We start from the raw sequence: 13,774 nt of genomic DNA, 5'->3' as shown, positions 1-13,774 counted from the left end.
TAAGTCCAGGTTTTTCTGAAAACTGCTTGCTCATCATTTTTTTTAAATAAAAGTATTTTATTATTTTCATGTAGAGATAGCTTTCAACATTTGTTTGTATAGGATTTCCAATTTCAAATTTTTCTCCCTCCCCCCTTCCCTAGACACCAGGTAATCTGATATATATATATATATATATATATATATATATATATATACATACATACATTAATCATATTTCTGCATTGGTCATGTTATGGGAGAAGAATCAGAGCAAAAAGGAAAGACCTCAAAAGAAAGACAACAGCACCAAAGACAAAAGAAGTGGTATGGTTCAATCAGCATCCATATTCCACAGTGTTATTTTTTTCTTCTGGATTTGGAGAGCCTTTTCCTTAGTGGGTCCTTTGGAACTGTCTTGTGCCACTGTATTGGTGAGAGAAATCTAGTCTATCACAGTTGTTGATGCTATATATGGTGTTCTTCTGATTCTGCTCATCTCTCATTGTCAGTTCATGCAAGTCCTTCCAGGTTTCTCTGAACTCCTCCTGCTCATCGTTTCTTATAGCACAATAGTATTCCATTACATTCATACCACCACTTGTTCAGCCATTCCCCAGTTGATGGACATTGCCATAATTTCCAATTCTTTGCCACCACAAAGTAAGCTGCTATAAATATTTTTTGTACATGTGGGTCCTTTTCCCTTTTCTATGATCTCTTTGGGATACAGACCTAGTAGTGGTATTGCTGGGTCAAAGGGTATGCACAGTCCCATAGCCCTTTGGGGCATAGTTCCAAATTGCTCTCCAGAATGGCTGAATCAGTTTAGTGCTAATATTTTAATGGGGATGGGGGAGGAAGAAACTTTTGGTAGGCCTTTAGAACCTTAATGTCTTCAGAAGATGTTGGGGAGGTAAGGGGGTGGACTAGTTCTAGTTTAAGGGTTTGAAGAGTGATAAAACCAAGGGAAGGTAAAAAAAAATAAATATAAACATAAAACAAAAACATAAACATAAAACAAAAAAGGTGAACCTTTTTATTTTACATAATTGAGGTACATGAGAGGTGTGTATAAATACACAAAGGAGCTTGATCATAGATGTAAAAATTTTTGGTGTAGAAGTATATAAAACTAAGGTTAATGGTGGGAACAGGGTGGACTTCATTAAGAAGGTGAAAGTACTGGGGAGGTAAGAGTCATAAAAATATGTCCTTATCCTAATGTAGGGACTGAAAGTTAGGTAGTACCTAAGGTCTTTTAGAGAGCCTTAGATAATTGGGAAAATGGTTCGACAAATATTGTTTCATTATAGGAAGTGATGAGAGGTGACTTCATCGAATCCTGGGTAGTATGAACTGATTGATGGAAAGTGAAATAAGTAGAGTCAGAAGAAATTAAACCAGTATAAGGACAAGATAAAGAGAAAACAATTCTGAAACTAATGAATACAAAGAATCAAGCCTCCAGAAGACCTGAAAATACTTTAAACATGTTACCCTTTTTCATACAGAAGGTGTGGACACCAGATAGAAAAAAGAGTATTTTTAGACGTGGCCATAGTGTGGATTAACCTCCACTTCCCCATTGTGAAGGGAGAATTTGGGAGGAAGAAAGGAAGGTATTAATGGGAGGTTTTGTTGGTAATAATAGTCTTAAGGAGTCATTGTAATATTTCAGATTCACTCAAGGGAAGATCAAATACATGACAAGCAGAACTTTAAAAAATGAAATTAGAGAATTATATACTTAGAGCAACTGGTATGAGATAGAATTCACAATTTCATATACAGTCCTATTTTTTGCATGTTTTGATTTATTTATGGAAATTCTCTGCTTTTTAAATGTAGCATTAAATTTAAAAACCCAAATAAGTTATAATTTAGCTCTTTTGTAAGACCTTTAGTGATTGGGAACCTATTGCTTTCCAAAGAATCCCATTTTGTCATGTTACTATAATGTATATTATTTTCTTTACAACAGATGATTTGCTCTCCAAAATTTGGACCCATTGTTTCTAGTTCTGTACTGCTACTTCCCACCTTTTTTTTTACTTTAAATAAAAATGTTTATTAAAATAAATAAATAAATAAAGTTCTTTATAGTGATATCAAAACCAACCCTTCCAAAGCTACAGATTTTTAAGGCATATCCATAGTCCATATTGTTTCATATTTTAAAAACATGCAGATATCTGCAAGCATATAGGCCTCAACTTATGGAAACATTTAAGTCTCTAATCAAAATTAATCTAACTTCAGCTCCCAAACACTTCTCATAAAACACAAAGAGAATAAAGTAGTCAAATGTCAAATTTGTTCTCAGCAAAAGAAAACTAGCTTATGCTAATACTTGTTAAGCAATTGGAGTTTAAAATCAAACCTTATTTTAGCCAACTTTTAGGGTGTCCCAAGTTTTGTGTATTAAAATTCTATTGAGAGGACCTGAGTTCAAATCAAGCCTCAGACACTTGACATTTACTAGCTGGGCAAGTCATTTAAATTTCATTACCCCACCCAAAAAAATTCTACTGCATGGAATATTGCTCAAAATATATCAACATATATATATATATACACACACACACATATGTTTAGAGAGAGAGAGAGAGAGTATTCATATTAACCATGATTTCTAATGCATGGGAGATATCAAGGAAAATTAGCTTAAGTTCAGCACTGCTCATTTTTTAGTAATTTTCTATCCTATATATTGGATGGGGTGGGGTGGCAAAGAGGATTAAGTGACTTGCCCAGGGTCACACAGCTAGTAAGTGTCAAGTGGCTGAGGGCAGATTTGAACTCAAGTCCTTCTGACTCCAGGACCAATGCTATATCCACTGTGCTGTCCCACTTGCATCTATTTTTAATCTATTTTATATATACTTATGTTATCTTTCAGTTAGAATGCAACAACTTGAGAGTACTTTTGTTGTTATGATTCCATACCTAAGCCAGTGCTTAATAAATGTTTGTTGCTTGATTAATTTCCTGTAGGGACTATTTCTACTTTTTCTGTAGAGGAAATTGGCCCACATTTTAACTTTAATTATTTGTTTTTTTAAACAAGAAAGTTCCCCTATCTCAAGCATCTAGAAAGCACATAGAGAAAGTAGAACAGGATAGAGCACCGGCCCTGGAGTCAGGAGTACCTGAGTTCAAATCTGGCCTCAGACACTTAACACTTACTGGCTGTGTGACCCTGGGCAAGTCACTTAACCCCAATTGCCTGACCAAAAGAAAAAAAAGAGAGAGAGAAAGTAGAACAGACATCAGCATAATAATCAGCCACATGTTTCACTTTTCTGGATTTTCATCCTACCTATCAAACATAGAAAGAAAAGAACAGTCACTTAAAAGAGACTTCCCAAAAAGTCATTATTTCTGGTTTCTCTTATTAGATCATCACTGAGATAAAAGGCTTCTGCTACCACCAGTCAATGCTTTTATTTTCCCTGTCCACAGTACCTGGCACAATAAAGGTTTGTTGATTGATTGTTTGTACTATTTCACGCAATAAGCTCTTAGACATTGTCATACTGACAAAAGAAAAAAAAATATACAGGTATACCTTGTTTCATTGTGCTTTGTTTTATCACAGATATTGTGCTTTTTATAAATTGAAGGTTTACAGCAACTCTGTATCAATCAAGATGCCATTTCCTCCAATAGCATATGTTCACTTCATGTCTCTGTGTCATATTTTGTCACAATTTTCATAATATTTCAAACTTTTCCATTATTATTATATCTGTTATGGCTATCTGTGATCAGTAATCTTTGATGTTGCTATAATAATTGTTTTGGGGTGCCACAAACTGCATCCATATTAGATGATGTACTTAATAAATGTTGTGTGCGTTCCGAGTGTTCCACAAACTGGCCATTTCCCTATTTCTTTCCCTCTTCTTGGATCTCCCTATTCCCTGAGACACAACAATACTGAAATTAGGTGAATTGATAACCCTACAATGGTCTCTAATTGTTCATGTCAAAAGAAGAGTTGACTGATATCATAAACTTCACTGTTGTCTTATTTTAAGAAATTGCCACAGCTACCCCAACCTTCAGCAACCACCACTCTGAGCAGTCAGTCACTAGCCATCAACACAGAAGCAAGACCCTCTACCAACAAAATGATTATGACTCACTGAAGGCTCAGATGATGGTTAGCATTTTTTAGCAATAAAGCATTTTAATTAAGGTATGTACAATTTTAGACAAAATATTATTGCACACTTAATAGGCTATGGTATAGTGTAAATAATTTCTTATAAGCACTGGGAAATTTTTTAAATTATGTGACTCACTTTATTGTGATACTCACTTTATTGTGGTGGTATGGAACCAAACCCACAATATCTCCTAAAGTTGTAATGAAGCTTTTATAGCACAGAATATTACTGTAAAAATATAAAGAAATAAAAGGTCATTATCTCAAAAGCAACAAAAAACTTACTGTTGGCCATTATGAGGAGGAGCTCAGAACTGTTTTCAACTCCCTATTATAATATCGAACTGCTTTAAGAGCTATTCTTGTTGAACCAACAACTAATCATTTTGATCCTAGCTTCATTCTCCAAAGTACAGAAGAGGTAGCTGGAAGATTACCTTGACCAAGATGGTATAAAGAGCCCAAGATTCCATACCGAAGTAGATTACACACACACACACACACACACACACACACACACACACCAGTTTCAAGGTGTAGAAAAGGATGATGTTACTCAACAACCATCTTCTCTTTGACATCATGCTACCCTCAGAAACAAACTCAACATAAAAGTGTGGTACATTTTCCCATATTTCTTTTTTTTTTTTTTTTTTTTGGCGGGGCAATGGGGGTTAAGTGACTTGCCCAGGGTCACACAGCTAGTAAGTGTCAAGTGTCTGAGACCGGATTTGAACTCAGGTACTCCTGAATCCAGGGCCGGTGCTTTATCCACTGCGCCACCTAGCTGCCCCTTCCCATATTTCTAAAGAATAACACTTACTGTTAACAGATGGAATTACTGCTAACATCAATGCTATTTCATTTCTGAATGGATTTTAGAAAAAACAAAGGCAACTATTTACTCATTAAATAGTGCACAAAAAAATCCCCATATCATATTTTAAATAATTTTACTTTAATCAAAATAGAATTATTAGAATATAGTGACTCAATCTACCATGTTAAATCAATTAAAAAATTGTAAACCAAAACAATATTTTACTGTCAAAGGGACATGTAATTTCCCTGTGGTCATCAGTTTTTAGATTATATGTTTTAACCTAAAGGCTTTTTAAAAACATTGGTGAGCATAATTCATTGCTTTTAGTGCCACAGGTAATACTATTTGCTTTGCCACACTAAAAAAAAGAAAAGAAAAGAAAATACAAATTAAGATATTTGAATAGCATTAAAATGTGTACCTTAAAAGCATAAGGCACTACTATAGTATTTATTTAGGATTAGAATCTAAAATGTACTTAACTATTGATAGGTAGTCATCATCAAATGTGAAAACCAAGTATCAGTCACCTATTTTGGTCTAAGAGAGGCCTCTAGTGGTTAACATAGTTCTAATTTGAGATTTTCCATGTTGAAGAGTCAGAATCTTCTTTTTTATATAGCTACTATTCCATTACTATTGCTATTTCAGTAAAAATAGTTCAGATTCTCTCTTATTTTTATTTCATGTTTTGATCATTTTTCTTACTTTCTATATTTGGTTACTCATACTTGTCAAGAAATGTTTCAATAACAAATAGCATATAAACAAAAATATAAAATAATAATAAATAAGCAAAGGCCAAAGCAGAAGAAAACAACATGAAGTAATTAAGTATTAAAAGTCAATAAAACTATAAAAGGCTCAGACCTTTTCCACCATAGAATCTTCAAAGGCAAAATAAGACAATTCCTCTTGAAAAAATGATATCACTCCATCCTACATACTGTGTAGGTCATTATATGTAGTTTAGCCTTCTTAACATGACTGACTAAAAAGATTAAATTATTTGTATTTCAAAATTCACTTTATTTCTAGACATCATAGATGATAAATACATTAAAATTATAAAATATGAGCCATAATCATGTGTTGAATTTTAAATGAAAATGTTTTGGATTGTTTTGTGATATCACCTGGTTTCCCAGCTCTTTCACTTATGAACTGTGTGATCACAGGCAAATCACTTTGTCTCTCTGAGCCTAAGTTTTTTCATCTGAAAAATGGGAATAATACAAAAATTGCACACTTCACAGATCTTGGAATAGTACTTTATAAGTAATGAGGGACTGGCAAACAGGGGCCTTGTCCTAGGAGCATGAGCGATAAGATTTGCTTGGTATAATTGTATGAGGATACTTATGGAGCCTGCTTCTGGACATGCATTAAGGAGGCACCTACCCTACACTTCAGAGAATATAAAAGTCTTCTATGATTATGTCCTGCCCACTTATTGCATTATGATGACAAGTCTTTTAACTTGCTTTTGAGTGAAGACTAAGTGTTCATACCAAAGGAACCAACAGGCCAAATCTCTTTCTTCCTATTGGCAACAAGTACAACTCTTTGAGCTCCAAGTGATAGGGAGTTGTTGAGGGGTGGGGAAAGTGTTCCCTGACTATACCAGCTAGTGAGCACATGGCCTCAGATACAAGCCTATGTCTATGATGAGGCTACCTCCTATTTGTGTCTTTTTCTCTTCTGGCACAGGGCTTTCTAAGATATCAGAAAGTTGAAAGAACCACCAGGAAACCAGCAGCCAAACCTGGGAAGGTGCCAGCCTTGAAAATCAATTTGCATGAGCAACTCCAGCAATGGATCTACCTGGCAGCCAAGACACAATGTCTTGCAAGGAAAAGAGAAATTCTTCCAGTGGCAATGCCACCATATTCACTATATGAACTGAGTGATGGAAGAGTTGTTAGCACCCACTTTAAGTTTGTGCTCAGGGACTGAGGTGCTATAGGGAAAATAATGCTCAATTTCAGGGGATGTTTTTGTATTTTAGTTCTTGCTATATCATCAAGAAATATTCCTTGGTAAAATCTAACTGTATTAAATGATTATCAACTAATATTGAGGAGATATTAATTGGATATGAGTGATATTGAAGACATACTAACAGAGGCAAATTATATTGGGGCACTAATGACTAGTGGATGATATTGTGCAGAAAACCGTTGGTAGTAGAGGCTTGAGGAGATAGAATCAAAAGAATCCAACTACCTAGAATTCTGAGGGAAGAAATGCAGCTAGTCACACTTTAGTGAACTCAGCAGCTGGAGCACATATTCATTTAGAGTGCTTTGGTGATCCCCCAATGACAGTCCTGCCAAGGTGTGAACTGCATATGTGAGGGAGAAGTGATTCTTGATTGGCTGAGAGACTTATGAAAGCAATCTATAGAAAGGAAGAAGCAGAGAGCCAAGGCCCCTTCTCAAGTCATCTCAAAGTTCCAGAAGCAGCTTACTAAGCCCCATCATGGGTTGGAATCAGGCAGTGTTCAAAACACATGTTTCCAGGACTGAGCTTCCAAAGACAACTCTTCCCTCTGTTACATTCTCCCTAAAATCATGTGCCCCAACATCAAGTTAAACAATCCTTGACATATCATCAATAGCCAATTCACATCAAATAGCTTTCTCAAAGTGATAAAGCCTCTTGCTTCCTTTTGTATGCACATACAGTTTTAGCTAAGTATCCAAACAAAAGGTCTTTTCTTCCCACAACCCCAAAAAGTCATCAAAAACAAACACATGCTTTGTGGTAGAGAGCCAGGACCTCCATACTTTCAGAAGTGGCTCACCAACCTCACTACATACTTTGGCAGCAGAGAGAGCCTATAGTGGATGCTGCTTGGACTGCACCCTCGCTGTTCAGCACCTGCCTTACATATTACAAATGTGAATTACTATTATGATTTTATTGATCTTTATTTCATCAATAAAAGAATTATTATAAGTAAACCATAATGTACTAATAAATGTCTTGTTCTTCTTGTGATGATAATAAGGAAGGAATGAAGTGAAAGAAGGAACAAAAGGTAACAAAGCTAATATCAAATCCTCACTTTCTTGCTGGATCATATATTCTTTGGATTTAAACCCTGTGACAATTTGTAACTACTTAGGTGGCAAAGGAAGGAAGCACTCTTCTATCAGCCTTTTCTTTCACCAAATAGCTTACATATTTCTAAGGAAATAATTTGCACTTTCACAGGTAAATTTAAAATAAGAATGGGCATTTCATCAAAACATAAGCAAAACAAAATTGCAAATTAATAACTCAAAATAAAACCTGCTTAATATTTATAGTTTTAATGACAAAAAATATAACTCAAAGATCATATTATCTCTCACCACTCTAGTCTGTTCCGTACAATGTTGCCAAAGTAATTTTCCTTAAGTGCACATCTGACCATATGATTCTCCTAATCAACCAACTCCAGTAGTTTCCTAGTGCCTACAGGATAATATAAACTCTTCTGTTTAGCTTTAAAAGTTCTTTAAAAACTGGTCTTGGGGCAGCTAGGTGGTGCAATGGATAAAGCACCAGCCCTGGATTCAGGAGGATCTCAGTTCAAATCCAGCCTCAGACACTTGACATTTACTAGCTGTGAGATCTTGGGCAAGTCACTTAACCCTCACTGCCCCGCAAAAAAAAAAAAAAAAACTAGGAAGCACTGATGGTCATCCCATATGTACCATGATAAAGCAACGCAGCATCTTTTCTTACAAAGAAAAGGACATAACAAGTAAATCACTAGAAATACAATCCCAAAGCTGCACAAATAACATTCATGAGATTTTTTTAAAGTCAGTCTTAAAAAACAATTATGTGACTAATTGAAACAAAACAACCTTTCAAAGAAGAAACAGTTGGCTTTCCTTTAAAAAATTCAATCCAGGGGCAGCTAGGTGGTGCAGTGGATAGAGCACTGGCCCTGGAGTCAAGAGGACCTGAGTTCAAATCTGGCCTCAGACACTTCGCACTTACTAGCTGTGTGACCCTAGGCAAGTCACTTAACCCCGATTGCCTCACCAAAAAAAAAAAATCAATCCAGAAGTTTTGATTTCAATATTCCATAATTTTTGTGGTTATGAAATATAATGTTTGATAAGGTAAATAATATGAAAATCAACACTAAAGCAGCAATTTTCAAAGAAATCAGAAATCAAAAGCTATAAAACTCTCCATTTCACCTTTTATAACTTCAAAGGTAAAATGGATACCAAAGCACAAAGAAATACTTCCTTATCAGACTTTGGGTCAGCATTAAACAAACAACAGAAAACTTAAAGTATAAATGATCAACCTTATGTTGTCATGTCAAAGTAAATAAGGGCCTTTTAAACTGGCAAACTCTAAAATTAACACAAAAATGTAATTTTTAAAATCATAGTAACGCTTCCCCCATTCTCTGCTATGTAGCAACCTTGCCTGTATGGAACACTGATAAGAATATTAAGTAAGCAAAAAACAAACCCTCTGAATTGCCAAAACAAATTATCACAAAGTTCACTAAAGCTTCCCGTAAGGTACTCTAGCAACAAAATACAATAGGTACTTAATACATTTGTTGCCGAACTGAAGTAAATGGATTCATTGGAGAGTACCTGGGAGTAAAGAGGCTTACCTTACACACAATTCCACACGCCAGAATAATTGGTCCCAAGTTCCACAAGAGACATGGGTATGGTTGAGTTGAAGAATAGGATTTAGAGTTAAGACCCAAAGATTTAAATATTGATGCTGATACTCACCCAATTAACTAGTAATCCCTTAACCTATCAGACTCAGTTTGCTCATCTATAAAATGTAAATAATTATTGCACTATTTCTCAGGGTTGTTATAATAGGAGTACTTTATAAACCCAAAGGGATGAGAGAGACTGCTACTTATACAAACACTACAAAGAAAACATTCCCACACACAAGAGAACTATGAAAAGGAGATAAGAAAGCATCCAGGCTTTGGCAACAAATCTAAACATATATTTCTAAAATACTTAAAGTGTTAGCACTACACTTTGGAAAAATCAAATGAAGATTAAATTAAGCCAATTATACAACTATCCCCAGTAATTATAATCTGTGTACAGCAAGCTTATGTATATTTTTTAATTTAAATTTTCCCTGATTTTGTTTTCAAAAATATTCAATATTTATATTGAATATTAAATAGTTAATATCTCTCTTCAAGAAAAAGCTGAAGGTATGATGTGACTTTTCAAAAAGTAGGGGAAAGAGAGAAGAGGAAGATAAAAGAAAAAAACAAAGTTATATATATATATCTCTGCAATTACTCATTAAGAATACAGTATTGGGGCAGCTAGGTGGCGCAGTGGATAGAGCACCAGTCCTGAATTCAGGAGTGCCTGAGTTCAAATCCAGCCTCAGACACTTAACACATACTAGCTGTGTGACCCTGGGCAAGTCACTTAACCACAATTGCCTCATTTAAAAAAAAAAAAAAAGAATGCAGTATGAATGGAGCATGAGCAAAGAACTTAATTAGCATTAACCAGTAGTCTGTGTTAAGGTCTTCTTGTCCTTATTTTTCTATAATTGAAATTAACTGTATTAGAAAGGGGGTAGGTAGGTAGTGAAGTGGATAAAGCACCAGCCCTGGATTCAGGAAGACCTGAGTTCAAATCTGGCCTCAGACACTTGACACTAGCTGTGTGACCCTAAGCAAGTCACTTAACCCACATTGTCCCATGACAATAATAATAATAATAATAATAATAATAATAATAATAATAATAATAATATTTTTAATTATATATGTGTGTGTATATTAGAAGGGTATTGCTTCATTTCAAATTATTTACTAGAGGAAAAATAAACCTATGACATGCCAGGATCTGAAAAGTCAGATCAACTGGTGTCATTAAGAACCTCCATGCTTGTCAAGAAAGGACATCCTGACTTTCACTGTCAAACTCATCAGCCACTGAGCAGGGAAAAATAATATGATGGCTCCACTCTCCATCCCTATAAATTTCCAAGCCAAAATAACCCTCTCCAGCCATCACTCCCCTATATGTGCTGTTTCCCCTTAATAGAAATGAACTGGTTCCTTGAGGACAGAAATTATTTTGCTTTTGTATCAATATCCACAGAACTTAGCACAGTGTTTTCTACATAGTAAGAGCTTAATAAATAAGTTTTCATTCATCCCCTCTTTGCAAAACAGCAGCACAATACCCTAAGTCTAATGTTCAATACATCTCATCCTTACACAGTACAAATGTCTAATTTAGTCTTCTCTTCTTTACCCCAAGTAAGAAGAAGCCTACACTATAAAAATCAGTTGTCTGTTCCATGATATCACAAAAATAAAGCCTAGACAGCCAAAAAACCAAAATACAGACAAATAAAAAAAGAACTGGCAAGAAAATAAAAAACATTTGCTGAATTTCAATGCTGTACTTTCCTTCCCCCCCACCCCCACCCCACTCCCTTTACCCTGCCACCCAGGAGCATGAGCCATTGTATAGGGAAACAGAACATTTAAGTTTTGATCAGCACCAAGTAGAAGCCCAAATCAGTACAGGAAAGAAAAGGGCATAAGCTATTTTTCAAGTTCCATTTTTGTTAGTCCTTCACATCTATAGGATCCACTGCCCTATGATAGAGTGGCATTTGCCCATAAAGGAACACAAATTCAAATTTTACCATTTGTGAGGATAAAATATGCCACAGCATATCTCTTCCCCACAAACCCAAAATGTATTCTCAAAGCCATCAGGGCAATGGGTATTATAAGCAGCTCTGACAGAAATGAAAATTTCTGAAGCCCTCTGAAGGAAACCCACATCTGAATTGGTTTGAGTATAAGGAAGCAGGGTGGGTTTTTTCATATTCTTGTAAATTGTTCTTAATCACAGTAGCTACAAAAATGAATACAGATTATTTCCAAAACAATTTATAACTATGTCATGTTTAGGCACTGTCAAGTGAATCTATGAAAACATTCACTTCAATAAAGTCTAATGGATATAAATGGATCATTTGCTAAATTATAGAATAAGACTCCATCTGACAATATCATTTACTAGGCTCAAAGCAATAATATCAGCAAGTGATTTTAATATAATCAACATCAAAAGTACCTTATCAAAGTTATAAAAATTTCTTAGAGGGAAAGGAGATAGAATTAAACTTTAATATTCTTAATTCTGTTATTAATTTTCTAAAACAATAAATGAAGAAGTAACACCCATCATTATTATCTAAATTGAATTCAAAAGAGTCATTAAGATGACCTAAAGGGCATTACATTTGCCTTATTTCTATCAACTGTGGGAAATAAATGTACTGTAAATTCATATGGGCAGTCACAATTGTGAGACATGTTGTTCTAATAAGGTTAATGAAGACTAAATCATACTCTTAAAAGGGCAAAGCATTTTAAACCTAAAAGCAATTAAGAATAGTGCCAGCCAAACTAGACACATTCTAAATGGTTGCTTTCATAAAAAGAAAAAAACCATTGGAGCAGCATCAATCACAAAGATATAACATTCACCCTGGGACCAAAAATAATAGAATCACACATCAAGTACAGCACAAGGGATAACTAAAAATTCCTTCGTTTCCATGAACCTTTCACATATTTGTGCTAAGTCTATGTAGGCTAAAAACAGAGGAGGAAACCTGAACTTCAGCATCTAAACTTCTCATCTTATTTGCTCTATTCCAATATTCTACTCTAAGTGGACCATTTTTCAGGAAATCAAGAAAACTATAGAAAACTAGCAAAAATTAATTTCAAAATCATTACTCTCAACTGATCCACAACATGTGCCAAGGTTTGATGTCAATGATAATCAATCGTATCTTTCTAACATTAGCAGCACAAGTAAATTAGTTATTCTTACCTTACAAACTGTATCTATATCCCAAGGTAAAATAGTCTTCAAGTCAATTACTTCACAAGAAACTCCCAATTTTTCTTGAGCCATGCTTGCCACTTCTCTGATCACATGAACCTGAAATGGGAAAAACATTTAAATATCTGAAAATCAGGGGCAGCTAGGTGGCACAGCACCAGCTGTGGATTCAGGAGGACCTGAGTTCAGATCCAGCCTCAGACACTTGACACTTAACTAGCTGTGTGACCCTGAGCAAGTCACTTAACACTAATTGCCACAAATAAATGAATATCTGAAAATCTGTAGCATTCTCCCTCCAACTATTTTATACTACTTTAGGTCTGTCATAAGTAATAATCATTTTAATTTTTTTTCAAAATCAGTCAGAAACAATAAAACTAAAATCCAAACCATACAAAGGAATCACTAGTGGCTATTTATGTGCTAGTAATAGAAACACAAGTAATATTATTTAGAGTATTATAAATAACTAACTTCTTGAGTTTTCATAAAGAAAATTTGATAAGCAAAGTTACAAACAAAATCAATAAGTCATGAAGTGAATATAAAATGATATTTCATTTTGTTTTAAGATACTATTTTGTGAATATGTATGCAAGTCACATCCAAGTGAAAATTAATTAGAAGTACATCAAAAATTAATTTCTACTTCTGTAACAAGGTACAGAGAATTATATTTCCACAGAATATATTATATTATATTCCCACAGAACACAATTCCACTGGGTGGAATTTAATTTTGGTTTTAATTTTGTGATAAGAGACAAAAGAATGCTATCCAAACTATCAGACTCACTAAATTAAATACAATTTTTTAGATAGTCGTTAAAAATCCTTGCTTTTTAAATATCTCCAGACCAAGTAATGGCTAGAGAAATTATTTCTTTAAAATAGTTA

General features: G+C 34.6%; 1 protein-coding gene across 2 annotated transcripts in view; it reads right to left on the bottom strand.

Moving 5' to 3' along the window:
• BCKDHB (branched chain keto acid dehydrogenase E1 subunit beta) overlaps positions 1 to 13,774 on the bottom strand; it is a 284,101-nt gene that overhangs the window by 169,560 nt on the left and 100,767 nt on the right. For both annotated transcript variants that reach the window (XM_043963534.1, XM_043963533.1), the window contains exon 8: positions 12,863 to 12,973. In XM_043963534.1, the coding sequence (XP_043819469.1) occupies positions 12,863 to 12,973 (111 nt within the window). The remainder of the gene's footprint in view (positions 1 to 12,862; positions 12,974 to 13,774) is intronic.

The sequence above is a fragment of the Dromiciops gliroides genome, chromosome 4 (assembly GCF_019393635.1).
Source record: "Dromiciops gliroides isolate mDroGli1 chromosome 4, mDroGli1.pri, whole genome shotgun sequence".
Classification (NCBI taxonomy): domain Eukaryota; kingdom Metazoa; phylum Chordata; class Mammalia; order Microbiotheria; family Microbiotheriidae; genus Dromiciops; species Dromiciops gliroides.
The sequence above is the reverse complement of the archived record's forward strand: the minus strand, read 5'-3'. Positions and strand labels throughout refer to the sequence as shown.